At 45.7% G+C, this 22225-nt stretch overlaps 1 protein-coding gene across 4 annotated transcripts in view; it reads right to left on the bottom strand.

The window, feature by feature from the left end:
- TMEM183A (transmembrane protein 183A) overlaps positions 1-22225 on the bottom strand; it is a 101111-nt gene that overhangs the window by 11467 nt on the left and 67419 nt on the right. For 3 of the 4 annotated variants that reach the window (XM_085600226.1, XM_085600225.1, XM_085600227.1), the window contains 2 exons: positions 17871-17951; positions 16046-16201 (listed from right to left, as the gene is read on the bottom strand). In XM_085600226.1, coding sequence (XP_085456352.1) covers positions 16046-16201; positions 17871-17951 — 237 coding nt within the window. The remainder of the gene's footprint in view (positions 1-16045; positions 16202-17870; positions 17952-22225) is intronic. The other variant, XM_085600231.1, reaches the window with a different exon arrangement.

Below are 22225 nucleotides of genomic sequence, written 5' to 3'. Positions count from 1 at the left end.
CAGAGCCGCCCTGCTGGGTTCTAGTTAGTGGGTAGTGCCGAGAGCCTGTGTCAAGGGTGTGTCAGATCCGAGTCTGCTGCAACCGTGGGACCAGCTTCAGTGCGCCCACCAATCACCCTGCATCCTTATAGTCTCTGGGTATGGCCATCACGTGGGTGTTGCAGGGAGCTGGGGGGCAACCACGCTATCAGCGCCAGCAGGAATGGAGCCAGTGTCCGCCTCTCACCTGTCACCATGCCCTTGGAGATCTCACAGGGATCTTTTCTCTGTGCACTGGCTCTGTCCTCCTCGCGGGCACCATTTTGGGGTCAGGCGGACCCGACTCGACAATGCTCCATGTGATATTCTGGGGCGACTGGCCCCGGCGATCCGGTTCGCGGCAGCCGGATACCGGCGAGGATGGAGATCGGCTTGGCCGCCACTCCGGATGCGTGCCCTGGGGTCCTGCTGCCTAGGTAAGGTCCGTCGTCCCTGGTCCCGGGTCGCTGCTGGACGTCCCCCTCTGCAGCCTGTTGTGGAGGTGACAGCCGGCGGGAGGCTATCCCATGCAGGGGTGCACCGTCTTGCTCCGCCGCTGTCGGGGCCAACCACCGGGTGCTCCTCCCCACCGGCGCCGCGCTGTTCGGCGGCCGGGTCCGGCCGCACCGTAGTTACGAGTAGGAGTAGATGGGCGCCATCTTGCCGTCGGGTCCCGGAGCGAGCCAGCTCCGAAAATCACCGCAGATGCCGCATTTTTCAAGAGTCTGCGGGCGTCATCAGGCGCAGCTCCTGTTCAGACACCCGTGGATACGGCTGGAGGTCGGATCCGACGATGTGATGCAGCCTGCTCGTCTGCCCGACCGCGGAGCCTCAGCAGAGCGCGTCCGCCATCGTAGCCTGCTTGGCCACGCCCCCCTACTGACATTTGCATACTTGAAAGGAATACTTCCATAACAAAGTACTGCCTTAACTCAAATTACAGATCGATAAACACTACAAGCATTCCTATGTGATGCAACAATTGTTAACCTCAAAGACAATGGCTATTACACAGTGGCTACTTTACCTCTAGCAAAATGAGCCTGGGGCTTACCCCGAGTAGCCTATTTGCTTTATAACAACGTGCAATAATTCCAGGGATTATCCATAAAGATATGGTCTGCTTCTAGGAAGCTGATGATACAGGAAGGATCTCAGGCCTGCCCCCATTTCAAATCTTAAAATCTTTCCTTTGGTCAATGTATTACAATCCTATCATTTTGCACAGGATTTGTGCTGATGATAGAAATCCTTCTCAATATTCAAGGGAAGGATCTGGGCTAGTTTAGTCCATCAGACTTGCTTCCTGATGCTTCAGAGTCGGTTCAAAAACAGATGTCCCCCCCCCCCCCCCCAAATCTTTACGCTCAAACCAGCAAATAATGAAATTAGTCTGAAACCATTGTGTTGCACTGCTTTGCCACCAGTCATGTTATTCAGATCATAAATACAGAATACAGAAACAATTATTGCTTCTAAACCTATTGCTCAAATGATTGCTGCCATTACCAAAGTCTGCTTTTATCCGCTTAAGAGTCTTTTTTTTCTGGCCGTTTCTCAGCGGGTGACATCATGTAATGGGCCTACCACTCAAAAATGGTGGCCCTGGGGTTTCTGGGTCCCATTGTCCACCTTGTGAATAGAATTATCAATGGCCTGAGGTTGACTCGGCCTCATTCGCAAATGACTCAACCTCCTTGTAATGATCCCCACCTGCCAGAATATGTTTCATATTTCAGCCAATATAAGTGGACAAAAATAATCATAACACAATGAAGAACCTTAAAGAGTCCCCGGCATCACATCCCTTTTAATTACTCAGGGTCAAGTGCTCCTGGGTGTCCAACTACACTAAATACATAGAGCGGCAAAGTATTGAGCAGATGGGGGTTAGTTTGAACCCAAAGAAGAACACTGCCACACAGATGTCCCTATGAGTATTAAAGTTCTGAAAAGTTCAAGTTGTCTGTTGATGGCTATTAAATGTATTAAAGGAGAAAAGAAATGCATAATCCTTGCATCTCTGTCGTTAAAACAATTGAAACTTTTCTTCTAATCAGCTAGGAAATTTTCTATTCTGGGCAATCTAGAATCTGTCATAAAACTCTTCCAACATGGACTCGTCCCTGTGCCTCGGCCTTGCAGAAGTTGGAAGGTGGATGAACTGGAACTGCCTTAAGCTCAATGCTGGAAAGACCGAGGTACTGACTCTGGGCATGCAATCAAACATCTGGCGGCCTGTCGAGCTGGGTCAGCTACCTGAACCTAAAGCTAAGGTAAAAGAACCTGGGCATCTGGCTGGTCAGTAAGCTGTCTTTTGACAGCCAAATCACTGCAGCGGCAGGGAAATGCTATGGAATTTTTCAGATGTTAAGAAAGATTCTCTGCCTCCTGCCAGAGCCAGCTAGAAAAACAGTAGTCCAGGCTCAGATTGTGTCAAGGCTTGATTACTGTAACATGCTGAACTTGGAGGTCACACAGGGTCGGATCAAGAGACTCCAAAGAACGCAGAAAGCTGGTGCTTGTCTTCTTTTGAACCTTCTTAGGTGTGCGTTGATGGGGGAGCGCACTTAAAAGCTGCAGTGGCTGCTGGATAGGCATAGATCCTCTTTTAAAGCCTTGTGCTATTGTCACAAGGCATTTACAAAACAGGGACCACAGCACTTTCAATCTCTGTTCAGACCATACAAACCAACTAGAAACCCAAGATCAGCTGGGGAAAGGCTGGTTCCTAACATGTGCTGGTACACCCAAGAAAAGGTCTGGGTCTCATGCCGACTGGAACATGGAAGTATGCATCCTATAAATCTGGCCTTTGGGCAGCCGGATAAAGACCAGCATCTTGAACAGCTCCCATTCGAAATGTTTGTGGTTTTCAAATAAAATGTCAAAACAGGTTTGTGGCCTACTTTTTTCCCTGTCAGGGTGGTTGCATCTTCTTCTAAACAGTCTGAGAGGAAAAGCTTTGAAATCGTATTTAGTGATGATGAAAGCAGAAAACTTTATTTCAGATTCAATGTATATAATATTTAGCACTGGTTTGTCCTTGGTTATTCCTTGCTATTCATGGAGGTGGTTGGTGATGGTCCATCTCAGTGAATTGCAGAATAGGGGGCCTCCATAGAGTTATGCTTTGTGTTCAAAAGGACATCACTGCTACACCCACTGCCTTCTATTTTTGATGCTGCATATGCCACTTTCACTGAGGAGTATGAACCTGCTGTTGCTGGCCCATGCTTAATCATTTAAATTAGATCTTTGTTTGACACTAAAGAAGTCATCTTGAACACCACATGTTCTCCATCAAAGGACAGGTTGAGTAGATGATGATGGACCTCTGGCTTGAAGCCTGACATGCAGAGCCAGGAGCACTGTCTAATGAGACGTTGGTGTTGGCCCAGCCCCGCGTGATGCAGTCTCTATGGAGTGGAGGATGCAGAGAATGGTGGCACTCAAGATAGTTATCCTCATTGCAACTATCTCCTTCCCTATCTTTCTTAATTCCTCTGGAAAATGCTTGATTTTGCTCTTGCATTTTGTTCCATAGAGTCTTCTCGTACTGGGAAGGGAGGCCAATGGAGTTGGCTATATTCCAGTGTGTAGTAGCCTCCATCACTACCCTCTTTACCAGCAGCCTCGACAGAAAGTCGCATCGTAATCTGGACGGTGGGAATTTGGGCTGGAGCCGCCAGCTAATTCAGCCTATACCACCGTTGATGCAGTAGAGAATTCCCGACGGCGGCTTTTCGTCTATGGAATCGCCAACATCTAAATAGAAAGGGCGGACTGCAAAGCCAGCCTGTGGAAAGACCGTTGAAAGAGCAACGCAGGCCCTCAATCTCTAATAAGACTACATGTAGTCCATGTAAGATAGCGGAGTGTTCAATGTTTTTCAGAAAACTTGGGAGTAATTAAATCATACATGGTCTTCATGTGCATAGCATAGTTTAGCAAGTAAGCCTGAGCAAAGTTAAGAAACTCCATCAGGGCTTGAAACTTTTTCAATGCATTTGGAGGTTGTAAAGTAGTGTGTGGTAAGTCCCGTGCCAAAGTTTACCTGCACTAGATAATTAAATACGTGATTTTAGATGTTGTAAAGAATTTTACAATCTTATCAGGATAACAAAGTCACTCTCTCCTGTCAACCCTATACATGTGTTCAGTCAAGTCATCGTCTGTAATGTATGTATCAGCAATATAGAATAGCACCTCAGGATCTTCTTGTAAGATCTCCATGATTGTTACTGCAAACAGTCCATCCTCTGAGGTAAAGTAACATTTGCTGCAAAGCACATGCTGCATGTCCCTGTGAAATATTTTACTCATGGTTGGAGTTTGATGCTGTAGATGCCAATAGTCAGCATTTTCACGTAGAGAGTTATCCTCTATGCTGTGCAATATTGGATCCGTTTGCTTGAACTGGCATTTCATGACAAATATAGCCCTTTCCCAAACTTTCAAACACTGACTGCAAGTGTGTCCAATAAACTATGTGTTTGTACCAGCATGGCATTTTGAATTGGTAAAGGGGTTCAGCATACTTCCTAAGGGTGGTGGTGATCATTTGCCCTTAATATGTCTCTTGAAAGATTATGTCTTCCACTACAAATTGAATGTTTGAGAAGATTAGTCATTCGAATTGGAGAAGAACAGATACATGTTCTCACCCTATTCCAATTGAACAGTAATTGTATTAATGCAAGTGGAAGCACGTTAAATTTAAATAGTTGGTATAATCGTATTGTACAGAATGTGGTTGATTGTTTAGCAGTAGAACTGGGGAGTGGTATGAAATCAAAATACTTCATATTGGGAATTTATCCGCTATATTATTGAACTCTCAATCTTTCTCAGCCAAAATGGAAAGAAGACATGTACCTTGTATGTTATATGCCGAAACGTTCCGCATAATGTATGTAACCCAAGTAGGTTAACAAAGGCAAATGGATGTTTCTGTTAAATATTATGAAAAAATATTGATAAATCTAAAAAAAGAAAAAAACTATTTTTTTTGGTCAATTGAAAAAAACGTTTCAATGGTTCCTAAAAATGGTAAGGGTAGAAGATTTCTATATATACACCTTGTAATGTTATTTACTTCAGATGCAAATAGATGCAGTGAAGCTGAAGGCTCTCATGTACAGAAGGGAATATGGAGATGCTTTTCTGCTACCACTGTTAGAAGCATTTAAAGCAATGGTGTAAACAAAATCTTTATTTACACAAAATTGTTGTTTTTGAGTGGCTTCCACAATTGGACTGAAGTTGAGAGCAGGTGTATAAAAGCACTTTTAAATATCTTCCAAGCGATAAGAGCGGAAACAAAATTAGCTTCTTGTACTTTGAATGAATGAATGAAGCTGAAATTCTGCAATCTACTATTAATAGTGGATAAGGATAGACTTGCTCTTTATTGTAAACTCAACTATTGATTATTTATTTTATTTATTTTTTATTTAGAGAGTTTTATATAGCGCTAGCTAGACCCGGAGGTATCAGAGCGCTTTACATAAGGAAACAGCCTGTTAACAGTTACAGAAAAATTCACATTAATTACAGAAAAATTACAAATTCAATACAGGAGTTATTGGCAGGACGAGTATCAGGATTCAAAAAGAACAGGGGGAGCTGGGAGTCCATTAGAAGGAGACATCGGCGGAGAAAAAGGCGAGACAATTTAGACAGATTAGTGAACTGAGGTGGGCTGCGAGACTAAAACAGCAGATAAACATGAAAATAAATCTGCTTCTCTTTGACTCTCCCACCTTGGATGTTCCAGTGAATATTTCACTATTGGATTGAGACATGCAAATTGAATTATCACGGGATAAGGATTTACGATTAAGAGTGCAATTTCCACTTCTGGTATAATGAAATGACATTCCCTTATAGCTCACTGCTTCCAGACAAGCCATGCAACAGAGAATTAGAACATTTAGAATTGGTGTTAACACTTTTTGGCTCGCCTAAGTTATCAAATGGGATAATGAGAGTGGAGGTTACTTGAGATGTGCTTTAAATATGAAATGTTGTAATGTACTTATTTTATTGGATTGTCACTGGTCTCTGTAGAAAGACAGATTTTTTTAAACCTATTTTAAATATGTATGGTATAACCTCCTGCTAAAAAGCAATTCATGTGTTTTAGTCGATATACATTCTCTTGATCCGATAAGTGCTTCTGTAAAGATATCTCAGATCATAACAAGGAAGTTGATGGTTTTGAAATAGTATGTGCAATTTTTGCCCTAAAAAATGTAGTTGAGCAGAATTATTTATCCTTACTCTTTAACAATTTTATGCTATTTGAGTTATGGATGTACTGATGTTGCTAGAGGAGATTATATTGGGTTCTCAACAAGTTTATTGTAATTCAATGTTTTACTAAGTGCTTTATTTTAATGGACCATGGTCTTAATAAACTGAATTTGACTGCAATTCTAATAAACAAGACATGTAGTTATCAACCTACCAATTCTTTAGAAATCAATAACAAATAATGTTAAACAGAGCAGACCGTGTTTAGATTAAATACTGAAAATAATTAAATCAAACTGGATTATCACATTACAGAACAGAACAATATAAACTAAATTGCATTCTATTAATCACACATATTCACTCTTGATTGATTAGTACATGTAATTTAAGAAGGGGACTACCCAGAAGAGACATAATACTCATGATAAGTGGTACCTGTAGCTCTTAATTTCCGGTCTGATACCCAAACCCTTTTGCAACCTCCTGTGAGTGGCTGACTGCTCAAGCAACAGGCAAGTGCAAGAGCCAGCACTGGTATAGGCTAAACTGGGTTGGTATGGCAGAATGGGGAATTGGGTTTTAGGCTTGGCATACCAAGCACAATAACTAATGAGTGGTGCTTAAAGAACACCTTAGGTTTTTCTTAGTATAGTAGTGTCTGCAAACAATTTTTTGAGGCACAGAATTGAAACCTAGGAAGTGCTGGAAGTGAAACAAAATTGTGTACCAGAAACATATGCTTGGGAGTACAAAGGAGTAAAGTGGATAAAAATATCAAAGCAAGATGGCGATCATAGGTGGGAAGGTTTTTGGCTTGTATTCTTAATGCTGTGGCATTTCAATTTTTGCTCCCAATCTGACGAATATCTATATGGACCATGTTGAGCACAAATTTGCCCTAAATGACAACAATGTGTACCGCTCCAACATTAAATGTTGGAAGCGATACATAGACGATATCTTTCTGATCTGGGTAGGCAGTGAAACTGATTTTAATAACTTCGTCACATACCTCAACACTATCCAAACTCATCTTTCATTCACGTCCACGGTACATGAATCCAGTATAGCATTTCTAGACTTAAATATCAACCATGACAGTGGCACACTTTACACCTCCCTCCACAGAAAGACTACTGAAAGAAACACCCTTCTATACTATCGCAGCCAACATCCCCGTGCCTTAAGAGATGGCTTATCATTTGGCCAATTTTTGAGGGTGCGGCGTAACTGCACATATAAAGCTGACTATATGCGAGAAACTGAAATATTAAGAATGAGACTAGTCAAGAGAGGCTATCCAAATAGACTAGTGAAGAAGTCACTTAAACGGGCTTGGCATTGCCCTAGAGAGGAACTGCTAAAAACAAAAAACAAACCAAATCTTGAAAAGATTGTATGCGTTACGACCTTTGGCACTCACACCAATCAAGTGCGCAACCTGATCACAAAAATTTGGAACATAATCCAAAGTGTTGACCCCACAATAGAGACGCCACTATTTGCATACAAGAGAGGGAAAAATATCAAAGATCATCTTGTCAGATCTGCCACAGATATCAAGATTAACAATACCAATACACTTATCAGCGCTTGGGGCCTTCCCAAAATCAAAGAGCATCACAAATGCGGCAATTGTGTCTCCTGTGATCTCACGTTTAACACTGCCACATTTGAGGAGGAGCCTAGCGCGCATCCAAGATGGTCGCGTGAGCACAGGGCTCCCCGGACCCTTTCTGCTCCTCGGAATTTATCCTGAGAATATCCTGATGTGGTTTATGGAATCTGGGAGATGAAGACCAGCTGAGCACATATCTCTTTTCAAAAATCAACTCGGACCTGGGAATCCTGAGTTGTCGTCGTCGGAACTTTTGGGACCCACCCGACGGAGGTGACCGGGGTGAAGGTGACCCGTGGGGCCGGGCTGCAATTGAACAACAGCGGCTTCAGCGCGGTGCCAGTTGCCGATCCACCACTTTCGGTTTCGGTTTTGGACTTCAGGAGACCAGCTGGCGGGTGCGCTCGGGGTGGCGAGGTGCTTCCTGGGCCTCTGCACGAGGTTTTCCTCCACCTGCCACTAGAGTGCCTATCGCCTCGGACCCCCTATACCGACATTTTGAGGTCTTCTTGCTGGTGCCCTTACACCTCTTGATTGGAGGTCCCCTTGAGTGACCGTGTTCACATGGGGGGCAAAGGGGGTCCCGAGGGGCGCAAGACCAAGGCCTCCCTCCGCGGGGGAGCGGTCCAGAGCAACAACATGGACCGCTACACCCAGGGCAGAGGGTCCCCTGGCGCTGCTGGCCTCCCCCCGGACGCTGCAGGGGGAGGTACGAACGTCTCTACGGAACTTTCCCTGCAGGACATTATGGGCGCCATTGCTGGCATCAGGGAAACCATCGCCACGCAATATGAGGCCCTGGCCCGTAAGATCGACACCGTCGCGATTGATGTCACCCTGATCCGGGCCGACCTCTCCAAAACTAACGAGAGGGTCCAGGCCCTCGATACACGGACCTCCACCCTCGGTGCGGAGGTGTCGGATCTGCGGGCCGCGCTTGGAGACATCAGGGTGGTCAACGATCATATGGCCCGGCGGCTTGAGGACTTCGAGGGACGGGCCCGACGCAACAACATCCGCGTCATAGGTGTACCGGAGTCCTCCGACGGCCGCCCGGTTGACCTCGTGGTCGAGGAACTTATCCTGCAACAGTTGTCTCCGGCTGGCCTAAGTAAGTTCTTTGCCGTGGAGCGGGCCCATCGAGTTCCGGGCGGTCGGCCACGGCCGGGGGCCCCCCCGAGGCCTATCGTGGCCAAACTATTCCACTACAGGGACCGCGACGCTATTCTGCAGGCCTCACGGACCCACGGCCCGGTTCGTCACGAGAACTCGACCATCAATTTTTACCCGGACTTCACGCAACTGGTCCAGAAACAGCGGATGGGATTCCAAGGGGTGAAGCGTCGTCTCCGCGAGCTGGGCCTAAAGTATTCGATGCTCTACCCTGCCAAACTCCGAGTGGAACATGGGGATCGGACAGCCTTTTTTGACTCTCCTGTGACCGCAAGTGACTGGCTGGACTCGCTGCCGGACGGAGGTGGCCGTCCCGGACCCTCTGCGGGCACCGCAGGTGACGGGTCCCCTTTAGAATGACTTTTGGTCCTTGATTTTGCCGTTTTGCACTGTTCAGTTGGGTCTTACTTCTTTTGTATATTGTGTTTCACCAGGACCTGTGAGGGGGGCGGGCGGGGACGGGTCCCTTTCGTCCTCCGGGGTCTTTTCGTAGAATGGGGTTAGTGGGGCGACAGGCACACTGCAAGTTGGGGGGGTTTTTTGGCCCGCAGGGGTGCAGGGTGGGGGGAGTTGGACTTGGGGTGGGGTTGGGGGGGAGGAGGGGTTGTTTTGTTGTGTTTTTTTTGTTTACAGGGCGAGGTATTGATTTTTGTCCACATCTGGGAACTGTGCTGCAGGCTGGGGGACCCTTGATCTATTGGAGGGGATGGGGGGGGACGGGTTGAGGCTTATGTCATGGAACGTCAATGGGTTGGGGGACCGTATCAAGCGGGGTGTAGTGCTGCAATATTTGCGTCGCTTGACTCCTGATGTGGTGTTTCTCCAGGAGACGCATCTGGTTGGTAATGTTTGTCATGCAATGAACAGGGGGGGATATCGCCTCGTAGCCCATTCTGGTTTCACAACTGGTTCCAGGGGGGTGGGCATTCTCCTGCGAACCTCCCTTCCGGTGGAGATCACTAAGATAGTCTCGGATGACAGAGGGCGCTATGTGTGTTTGACTGGGAGGTGGGAGGGGCAGCCCCTTACCCTGGTTTCAGTCTACATCCCCCCGGGCCTCCAGAACTCCACCTTCACTGACTTGGGTCGAATGCTGCTTGACCTTCCGGACAGCCTCCTGCTCATGGGCGGGGACTTTAATTCTGTGGTTTCGGGTGAACTGGATCGTCACCCACCAAGGACCCTCCCCGCTGCCCAGGCATGGCTGGGTGGGATGTTGGAGACCTTCGGCCTGGTGGATAGCTGGAGATTAATGCATCCGACCCAATGTCAGTTCACCTTTCACTCGGGGGCGCATGGGAGTCTCTCTAGGTTAGACTACTTCCTTATGCCCGCGGCGCAGACTGGTCGGATTAGAGAGGTCAGGCACCTGGCGCGGGGTATCTCCGACCATTCTCCGCTGTGGCTTCTTTTTGACACCGGGTCGCGGTCTGCAGGGCGGATCGCTCCCATTAACCCATGGTATCTGCGAGACCCTACGACTCGCGACAGCCTGGTTAAGGCTATGGACCAATACTTCCTTGATAACGAGGGGTCGGTGTCGTCTGCAATGTCCCTGTGGGAAGCCTTTAAAACCGTGATCCGCGGACACGCCCTCTCCCAGATAGTGGTGGCTAAGAAGGTCAAGTGTGAGGCAGTGGTGAGGCTGGAGACTGACATCTCGGGGCTGGAGTCGGCCTTGGAGGCGAATGTCACTCCGGACGGGCTCCATGCCCTTAGCCTGAAACAGTTTGAATATAGGTCCCTGGTCACTGACGCGGCCAAAACTATGTATAGGGAGCAGCAGGGTCGACTGTACGACGCCGGGGACAAGGCGGGAAAGTTGATTGCGTGGCTGGACAAAAAGGAGAGAGTGAATCGTGTGGTCCCGGAGTTGCGGGCTGCGGATGGTGTGTGTGTGACTGAGCCGGATGAGATTGTGGAATGTTTCGCCGACCACCTCCGGGCTGTGTACTCCCCAGTGACTGACAGAGATGAGGACGACTCTCGCCTTCTACTGAGGGATATTGCCTTGCCCGGCCTGTCCGTTGAGGACCGTGAGCGGCTGGACGCCCCCTTGTCGGCGGATGAAATAGCGACCGCGATCCGCTCCCTTCGCTCGGGCAAGGCTATGGGTCCCAACGGTCTGCCCATTGAGCTATATAAATTGCGCCCTGATAAGCTTGCGCCCTTCCTCAGTCGCATGTTCCGTGAGTCTCTTGCGGCGGGTTCCCTTCCGGCTGACCAGCGTTTGGCCACGATAGTCGTGATCCCCAAGGAGGGCAAGCCGCGGGACCGCTGTACTTCTTACCGGCCTATTTCACTGCTAAATGCAGAGCCTAAAATCCTGGCGAAAGTCCTTGCCAATCGTTTGTTGAGCGTCGTGTGCGATCTTATTCATCCGGACCAATGCGGCTTCATCCCGCACCGCAACACCGCTCTTAACTTGCGGCGTCTTCACGGCGCCCTGGCCAGGGCGGAGCTCCTCTCCGAACCGGCCGTGCTGGTTTCTTTGGATGCCACGATGGCTTTTGACACCATCGAGTGGCCATTCCTCTGGGCTGTCTTGGCTAAATTTGGCTTTGGGGAAGGATTTATTGGCTGGGTGAAGCTTCTTTACACGGGACCCATGGCTCAGGTGGTGGTGAATGGGCGGGTCTCTCGGCCCTTTGCCCTTGGCAGGGGCACGAGGCAGGGGTGCCCGTTGTCCCCTTTGCTCTTTGCTCTCGCCCTGGAGCCACTCGCTGCTTGGCTCTGCTGGGAGCCCTCGCTTAGAGGGATCCGGTGGGCCCCGGGCTTCGAAGATCGGGTCTCGCTGTATGCGGACGATATTCTCCTGTATCTCACCTCACCGCGGCAGTCGCTCAACGTCCTCTTTGACGTTCTGACTTCCTTTGGGAACAATTCGGGTCTCACGATCAATTGGTCTAAATCCTGCGTCTATCCTATCTCTGGTGGTCCTCCTCTCCTGCCGCCTCGGCTTCCGATCCAAATATCTCTGAGCGGCTTTAAGTACCTGGGGATATACGTTTCGCTGGACCCGGTGGCTCGCTATGAGCATAATCTCCTGCGTCCACTCCGGCGATTGCGAGAGGACACGGCCCGGTGGTGCAGGCTGCCCCTGTCCCCGCTGGGTCGGGCCGCGCTGTTCAAAATGATGTCCCTTCCCAGGTTCCTCTATGCACTCCAGAACTCCTTCGACGTTATCCCGGTGGCCTACTTTCGGGAGGTGGAGAGCCTGCAGAGGAGACTGGTGTGGGACGGGCGGGCGCGTATTGCTCTTGCTAAGCTTACTCTCCCCTGGTACGACGGGGGCATCGCGCTTCCTGACATTCGCAGGTACTATTGGGCCTCGCAGCTATCGGCCATTAACCATGCCACGTATGCGCCTGGCTTGAATCCGGCGTATGAGATGGACAAGTTCCTGCTTCCCGGCGGGAACTATAACAGGGCACTTTACTCCCGCTCGGCTGGCCGGACCCTTACGGGTCCTACTAAGATTGCGGTGCGGACCTGGAGGGCTGCCACTGCGGCCACGGGCTGGAGTGAGCGACTAACATGTGCTACTCCTTTGTTTGCCTCCGACCGCCTGGGCAGCCTCTGGACTACGAAGGGGTTTGACCAGTGGGATACGATCGGTATCAGCAAAGTGGGAGACCTGTGGCATAAGGGCACGGTTAAGACTTTCGCGGTGCTCCAGGCCGAATACGAGCTTACGGACAGGGAGTTCTTCCGCTATGCCCAGGTTCGACACGCCCTGCTCTCGGTCTTTGGGGAGGGGACCAAGATCCCGGTTTCCTCGCCCCTCGAGGACCGCATACTTGACGGACATGTCCCTGACAGTACTATTTCTTTAACTTATAAAAAACTGATTAATCATCGGGCTGACCTCTTTGTGCGCCTCCGGGAGGCTTGGACGGGGGATGGGGTGGAATTGGACGACGAGGACTGGCAGTCTGCACTGTCGTCCCCCAAGGAGGTCGCCATTCCAGCCCGTCTCCGGTTGGTACAGCTTAAGATTCTTCACCGGGTGTATGTGACAGGTCCTCGCTTGGTCTCGATGGGATTTTCCGACGACGGGCTCTGTAAGCGGGGTTGTGGGCTCAGCGCCACCTTTCTCCATATCCTGTGGGAGTGCCGCGAGGTGGCGGACTACTGGCGCCGGGTCCATACGGTTATGGGACAGGTCACTGGGGTTGTGCTGCTGCCGGAGGTGCGTCGCTGTGTCCTGAATGTGTGGGAGCCCAATGATTACAGCGCGGCTCAGACTCGGTGGGCGGCCCTGGGGAACATGATTGCCAAGAGAGATATAGCGCAGCTTTGGGGCGCCCAACGGCCGCCCACCGTGTCAGTATGGAAGGAGAATATGGACTGGTGTATGTTCAGGGAGAAGACTGTGTATGTGGCCCGTGGTAAGCCGGGGGCATGGGGTAGAATCTGGGGGCAATGGAATGCGTATCGCGGGGGTATCTGTACGCCCCCCCTGGTGGACACCGATATCGCCATGTCCCCCTGACCCTTGATGGTTCCTGGCACCTTTTGGAATAACTACATATGGACGTTCATCTCCCTTGACCCCCCCCCCCCGTCCCCAGCCTCCCGGTACTCCTTCCTTTTGCCGGCTGCTTAATGGTCTGCACTGGAGTTCCCCGGAGGAAGCCTGACCCGCACTGTTTGCCCTTATGCCTCGCCTTTTGTTTTTCTTTTAGTTTTTGTGTCTGTTGGACTTAAGTCTCCTGTTCCTTTAGAACTATCCGGAGCCACTACGGGGCTGCGCCCCGGGACTTGACTGCAGCCTTGACCAATGTATATCTCATTCTGTACCTAGCGGCCGGCCCTGGTGGTTGTAGGCCCGTGCTTGTAACCGAATTATTGTTCAATAAAAATTTTATAAAAAAAAAAAAAAAAAAAAAAAAAAAAAAAACACTGCCACATTTGAACATGGCAATGTGAAGCATGATCTATTAACCTTTTCCAACTGTAACACACGAAATGTAGTGTACTGTATTTGGTGTCCCTGCGGTCTCCCATACATTGGACAAACGCAACAACCGGTCAAAGCACGTATTAGTCAACACCGTAGTCGCATACGTAGATCGGTTCCCAATGCCCCTTTGGTGTCGCACTTCAATGAGAAAAATCACACTGCAGACAACTAAGATGGCAAGTAATTGATGTCGACACTCTACCAGAGAGGGGAGGTGACATTATACACATACTACCACGCATTGTGTGTCGTTGGATTGACAGGGTCAACTCAATAGATGATGGTCTTAACTCTGCTGAGGAATGGAGGGGTATGTCACCACCCTCCAATAAGAACTTAATATTGATTATTCGTGTACTAATCCGAGACCAAAGGTGAAATGCCATTTTGGTATGAAATATGAAGTATTTTAATGTTCACTGTTTAATTTTATCTCTCACACTATTCCTAACAAATGGTTTTACTTATACCAAATCATATGTAATGTAATATGAAGTTCTCTCAAAAATATGATTTTTGTAAATGACGACTAATAATTATGATACTGTCCTTGATCATGATCAAAATTCCTGTATCTGTTCCCTTTGCATAAGAATTTAGTTAATGCCTCACAATATTACATGCCTCACAATATCACTTGCATTTAACAGCAGCGCAGCATTTACACTTGTGCCACAAGAACACAGAGGTTTTTCTTTACTTTCTATCCTTCATTGGATACCGAGCACCGGATTGAACGGTGTTTTCCACTATCCCTAGCAAGGCCTGCCAGTTCTCAATGCAAAAAGGCGGGAAACACTGCATAAAGGAGCAGTCTTCCAAAGCGATCACGGTCATTGTACCGTCCTTGAAGCTGACTCACGCAGCTTGGGAATACAGATGCTGCGATTCCTCGTGCACAGAATATCATCCAGGTAAGAATAACTATAACTGAAGAGCGCAATACCTTACGCTCACCGCCTTCTCTAGAAACCAACCTCCCCTTTTATTAAATCCATAGACCAACACAGTGCATGGTCACTGTTTCCAGAACTTACCAGGGATTAACCATACCGCTATGGCTATAGCGAGTTGATGTAAAGAGCCGGTCGGCCAACCCGTACCCTTGACTGCCAGCCTTTCCTCACACTGAGGTAAGAGCACCTTTTGAATCAAAGTGCATCACATATCCTGCCCTGTCTCACCGCTTTCCCTTAACCATACTCTCCTTCTCTCCCATTTCCCCCCGGCAGTACCCGGACGGGTCCTCTTGTGAGTAATACCCTTTCACTTCTCAGTTGTGGCACATCACTAGTTCACAAGGCTGCGCATTAAGCAATCCAGGTAATTCACACTCCATGTGCCCCCTTTTTTATTTCTCGCATTTGTGCCGGTACATGGGCCTTATGCTCTTATAATTTCATTATAGATGTCCCTGCATCACTAGTCCTGAGGAGACCCCGTACTGATATAGGGTCGAAACGCCGTCGACAAGCTGAAATAGCGAACCATTGCCCAGCGCGTATTATTATATACAGTTGCTGTTTACAAAGAAATTATACAAGAATGGTCGCCTTTTAAGATTTATGGAAACCTTGTATATAAATATACACCCTGTCACTTACAATTAGGTTCCATTTTTCACTGTGGGACACAGTGCACAAATATCTGTTCTATTGTAAATTTAAACAATGTATATAATAAGTCTGTTGTGTTTATAAAACAAGTCATAATTGTACAAATGTGTTGGTGGTTCCTTGCCCTCTGACATTATTCTACCCTCTTTTTATTGCGATTGTGCAAATTATATTGCTTGAATCATTTTTTATGTGTCCACAGGAACCGTTGTTTCTCCTTATATACCCATTACCCTGGTTCCGTTAGGGAGTAGGGTTCCCCTGTCCTTTCTCTTGTGGCATTTCATTCAGCATGTTCTTAAAACAGTGTAAAGCCCATCTGATTAGCAAGGAAAGAATCTGGAAATAGGTGACACATTAAAAAATATATATTTCCGATTATCACACACTTACACAGGATAATGTCATGCCCATGACAACTGGTATAAATATAAAATTGAGGGTGGTGACTTGCAGCAGGCAGCAGTCCTGATCTGGGTTAGTATGCACGTCCACATATCTAGAAGGAGGACGCAGTACTGGATGACTGTTGTTCTTGGATCTAGGAAACTTGAGAAAGTGAAATTGTAAATACCCTTGTGCTTGATAAATATTTATCACCTCTAAAAAACTTTAGAATAGACACCTATGGCTATTCCTAAAAAAGAACAGGAATAAACTCAGTGAAAATCGAATAAATAGAACATCATCAACTGCAAGGTAGGTAACAATCTTATGTTAAGGATGAAGGTTGTACTAGGGAAGCTTGTACTGCTGCTGCTAGGTATACCAGGAGTGAGACAAGCAAGCACTGCTGCTGTTTGAACTGTATTTAAGCTGTGTGTGCAAGCTCGCAGTGCTGCTGTTTGTCCCTACTCCTTCTGTCTTACGGAGTCATTTTAACTTTACCGAAGCAAAAATGATCGGGTTTGTCATTCTTGTTTAGCACTAAAACGTCACCCACTCCCATTTAAGTGGATAGCATTCAGACCATCTTGTTAATGGCATGAAAAAAATTGTAGACAGGAAATGATCAAATTATTTTACATTGCTGTGAAAACAAAGAGGTCTAACTAGAATAAACAGCCTTTACACTGAAGCTGCCAGTCTCCAGCCAAAATTACCGGCATGTTATCCTCAGTTGCCACACAATATAGACTTTTACTATGACATTTTTACCTACTATTGTCACTTTAAGTGCTCTGAGGAACTTTAAAAACATGTGTCAACACTCTTTCCTTTATATATTGTTATATATATTTATTGTCCTAGATAGCATAATATTAAATATTGTTTTATATATGGATTTACTTTTTAATTTCTATCATATGATCCTTACTCTTATTACTTGTATTTGAGTTTTCTTGTTTTTGTTTAATGATTCTGAAATGCTGATATAAAATGTCAACACAAAAAACAGACTTCTTTTTCAGATATGGAATGGATGTATACTAGATGGTTTGGATAAGGGAGCTCGAGAAGCTCGTTTAAAATTTTGCTTATTTGAAATTCTACATGACTGGCATTGGTCTCCGGTTAGATTATATAAGGCAGGCTTGTTACCGCATTCCAATTGTTGGAGATGTAATGCTTCTGGATGTGATATTGTTCATATTCTTTGCACGTGTCCATTGGTTAAACATTATTGGTCTTACATAGGTCAGACCTTACATAAGTCTATCTCACTGCATTTACCCCTTTCCACAGCTAATATTATATTACAGGATTTCAGAAATGTTCCCACTGTTTCTAAACCACAATCTAGTTTCCTACATACCGCGCTTGCAACTGCTAAAATCTGTATATTAAGACAATGGAAATCTTCCACTCCACCATCTCAAGAGTCCTGGTTATCTGCTATGATTAAAAATGCTTCGCATGAAAGGATTATATATAATATTCAAGATCAACTAGAGTTATTTTCACAGATATGGAATCCATTTTTACTTTAACATGTTTGTATTTGTTATCATTTAGTTTTTAAAACTTGATTGTATATGCTTTTTCAGTCTTTCCTTTATATATTGTATATATATATATATATATATATATATATATATATATATATATATATATATATTGTCCTAGATAGCATAATATTAAATATTGTTTTACTTTTTAATTTCTATCATATGATCCTTACCCTTATTACTTGTATTTGAGTTTTCTTGTTTTTGTTTAATGATTCTGAAATGCTAATACATTTTAAAAAAAACCAAAAAAAAAAACGTGTCAATACCTGCTTTTGGAACTTGAAGTTAAACTCCCACATTGGTTCTTGTCGAATCCCAATAGTCTTTCTGCACCAGAAAAGTAAACACTGCCAATAAGAATGCAAAAATAACCAAATCACTTTATTCATATGTACAAACTGTTACAAAAAAGTAATATAACCCCTCCAAAAAAATGAAATAAAAATTTGTTAAATGTTTTATAAAACTGCAGCTACATCATCAATGTATTCCATCAGTAAACTTGGTCTACAACCCATTAAAAGGTTTACAATGCCAAGGGATGGCAAGAGTATTATAGGGATTATACATTGCTATGTAGCCATCCATCTAACCGTGGCCCATCATTTCTGGGGTTGCCCTTCTTTTTCAGGTGTATCACATGCAATTTGAAATTGCCATAAGGACTACTGGGAGGTATTGAATCTTAATACAAAGGAGATACTAATTTTACCGACCCGATTATATATTGCACAGGGAAGGCTTACCCTGAAGCCAGAAGCAATTAATTACAAAGTATGCCATTAGATAGCCCAAGTCGTACCTAATAGGTAAGATACATTTTACATTTCTATTATTAAAAGTTTGTCTTGCTAACTTGACAACTGGAGTGGCCTGCTAAAGCCCTTGCAAGGCTTCTAAAAACATTCAGGTCTTTCTGGTTTACAGCAGAGCATGGGCTGTTTGAGAGGATCATGTTGCTCTAAAACATGACAAATCCTCACCGCCCGTCAAACATCAAAATGCTGAGTCTCAGAAAAACTCAGTAGTATCCTGGTAACTGCAAGGTTGAATGACTGTCATCCTCCCTTCTCACGCCAGCATTAGCAGATATACAGACAGCACTAAAACTAGGAGACAAATTCTAAAGAAAATTAGTTCAGTTCCTCTGAGTTAATACTGATGAATTTTCCTAAAGAAAGATTATTTTCTCACAAAAGAGGAAGAAAACTAAGGTTCAAATAATGCAGCTGTAAGACAAGGAAATACATGCTTGAACATATTAGTTGTAACTGTAGAATACCAGTGCTTGTGTCTTTTAAAGATTCATGACACGTGTGACCTGAGCTCCTTTGCTGGCCTCTCGCTACTTTTTCTGCCTGTGGCTTTCAATACAGTTTGCTATGCTATACCGGTTGATCACCTGGAGGGGTCAGCCACAACAAGGCAATTCTGGATTGTTTTATTGATTTCCTTCCTTACGGGGACATACACGCTAACCATCTCCACGCCCCCTTCCAAATGCTTGGCTGTTGAGTCCCTCAAGATTCTGTGAACTCACCTCTACTTTTAGACATCTACATTCAACATGTTGGGAAATCGATCAAGAGCTTTGGATTTCAAGTGTTGTCCTGCTTTGAAGTCTAACCATCAAAATGCAGCGGTCGGACCGATGCCCTGGATATCGGCCGGCTGGCCCAACATCGTAATTAGGGTCAAAATCTTCATTCGTTATAGATTAGGTCCCTCGGATCTTCATGCCTGGGAGATTTTCACTCTAGGGCCTCAGAGGAGTGCACTCTTAGAATCTGGATTGAGCAAGCTCTCATCAATTTAACATACCTAGGCTGCTTGTTGAAAACTCAGGAAAATCCTTCCTTTTTTCTCTTGTAAAGAACGGCACCATGGTGATTAATTCCACTAATCTCTCACATCTGGACAATGAGAACAGCCCCTGGACTATCAGGTAAGGAAACTGTAAATAATCAAGAGTATAACAATACGTTTGGCAGCACACTTACAGAAGCTGACCATCTTTCAGGTGAAAGGTGGTCCCTTCACTGACTTCTTGTTAAGGAGCTTCCCCTTAAGACCTATTTTTCTATAATTCAGGTCTCAAGCTGCCTCCTTATCTTTGGTTATTAGTTTCACTTCCCTATACAGCACTTAGATCATGGTCCTCCTTGTTACTCTACCTTCCAAGCGACTATTTGGCAGTGTGAAAGATCTTCTAGAACCCTGGCCCAACACACTGAAATAATGTGACTCTTGAAGTTCATCAGATTATTCTGCACTCTTTGTTCTCAAACAGCTTAAAACTTTACTTTTCAGCCAGCTTCTGGTTGTTTCTTTTCACTACTTCTAGCACCTATGTTCTAGTACCATGGTGTCTGCAAGTGTGAACTATGCGCCATAAATAAATAAACATTTGGCATTATATGCCTTTACAGTTGTCGATGATTGTACTAGAACTATGCTGTTGCTATGTTCTGTTGGTATATCTAATTGGCCAAACTCTAGGTGATCAGGAACACGATGTCAGGTTCAATGACTTAGGTTGTGATGGTGTATCTGTATGCTGTGTTTGGAGAGAAGCCTGGAGTGGTTTCAAAGGTATCTCGAGAAGAGCTGTTAGTTGCATGAGTTTGCGGTACCAATACAGGGGTGGCTACGCAGCAGCGATGAGGATCAGAGTACAGTGATCTGTCTTTGCTTTCCTTAAAACCATAGGGAACAGGGGAAACAGAGAAAAAGTGTAGGCAAAGATGCTGGACCTTCTAATTAAAAGGGCGTTGCCCATGCACCCCGGTTGCCAAATCCTGCGTGTGAAGCACTAGCGTTTTTTTATTGCTCTGAATAAATCGGTCTTGGTGGAGTTACCAATCGTAGCAGTCAGAGTTGTCGCCAGAGCGTCCGTCTAATTGTCTTGGAGTCCTGGCAGGTATTTGACGGCAATGTCGACTTTGTGAGAAATGGCCCAGTCGCATAGAAATGGAGCCTCTTCCATGAGAGGGCGAGACCATGGTCACCCTTGCTTGGCTATGTAAAACATGGATGTATTGTCTGTCCTGATGACAACTGCCTGACCTGCTAGTCTTTGTAGGACACCTGTAGGCTAAGTGTTAAGGCAAGCGCTTTAGAACATTGATGTGGAACATCAATTATTCTTCTAACCAGAGGTCTCTAGTCAACAGCTCTTGCAGGTGAGCACCACAGCCTTCCATGGACACATTCGTTATCATTCCTCTGTCTGATAAAGGCTGGAAAGGGAGACCTTTCAGGTTTGCAGAGAATCGCCACCATAATAGTGCTTATTTCAGTCATCTTGTGACTCAGACTGTGTTGTTCCATGAGGAGTTGATTGGTTTCCACTGGATGTCCAGTTCTCGTTATCCAGGTCTTATTCAAAGCCTGCAAAAGAGAATGTAGCCTATGCAGTAGAACGTTAGGTCCAGTACAGACTTGTACTTTCTAATCATGATGGATTGTTTGGTTGATAGGCTTTATGCTCTGGCCTGAAGTTCGGGAATATATCCATGATCATAACACATTTGGTTCTAGGGGCAACCTCCATATTGATTGAATCCTCTCATATAGGCGTGGGACCTGCATGAGCTACAAATGTAGCTGAACTAGGCCGTCGGTATTTCAGTAGTCATATTAATTTTGCTGTATTCATGTACGTCTTGATACTTTAGAGGGCCTCATCCACATGCTTCCCAAACAGAGGGAGGCCATCAATTAGCATCTCAAGGATCTTTGATTGTACCTCTGGATGGAAGGCTGTGGATCTGACCGAACGTCGCAATCTCAAAACAGCTGCTCCTGCTATCTGACAGATGCCTGCTTTCATTGCTGCATCAATGATGGCTTCCAATATAATTTCTCCATCTTCGAGAATAGCCTTAGAAGCCTCTTTTATTGTCCTCTTGGGATGAGATCAACCAGTGGCGAAATGTTATGTAACATTTGGCAATCATGACTTCCTAAAATCACTAAAGCATCAGCAGCTTTAATGGTTATTGCGGTCATCAAACCAATTCTGCAGCCAAAATTATGTATTCGCCTTCTGTGCCTGTCAGGAGGAGATGGTGTGATAAGGTCTGCTGTTCTACGTTGGGCTGCTGATATTATAATAGCGTCTTTCTTCGGATGGCCGGTGTTAGACCCGAGATCCCTGGTTGGCTTTACCTTAGGCCAAATAGGGACTTGCATTCCAATGTCAGGGTAAGGAAGGTCACCTTCTGAGATAGGCCCCGCTCACCCCATTGGTAGCTTGGCCCGAGTAGCCAGGCTGATCTTCAAGGCAAATGTGTAAAGTATTTGCAACCACGCTCACAATGATGACACCACAAATAGACTCCACATGAGTTTTATAAAAAAAAAAAAAAAAAAAAAAAAAGAGTATAAACTTTATGTAAAAAGATATACGATTAGACCACACGATGTTAATCCAACATATGTGTATTTATAGTATTCCTTTTGGCCGGTTGTTAGGCCAGCCAACACTTAAGTTCTAGCGATATTAATGAGCACTTCTAAACAGTCTACTGTAATCCTAACACCATGTTATGCAGATCGTAATACTAGAATCAGGCACTTTTGCAATGTACAAATAATGCAATGCGTACGCAACAATCGG

The sequence above is a fragment of the Triturus cristatus genome, chromosome 1_2 (genome assembly GCF_964204655.1).
Source record: "Triturus cristatus chromosome 1_2, aTriCri1.1, whole genome shotgun sequence".
Taxonomy (NCBI): Eukaryota; Metazoa; Chordata; class Amphibia; order Caudata; family Salamandridae; genus Triturus; species Triturus cristatus.
Note: the sequence above shows the minus strand (reverse complement) of the source record. Positions and strands in the feature narration are given on the sequence as shown.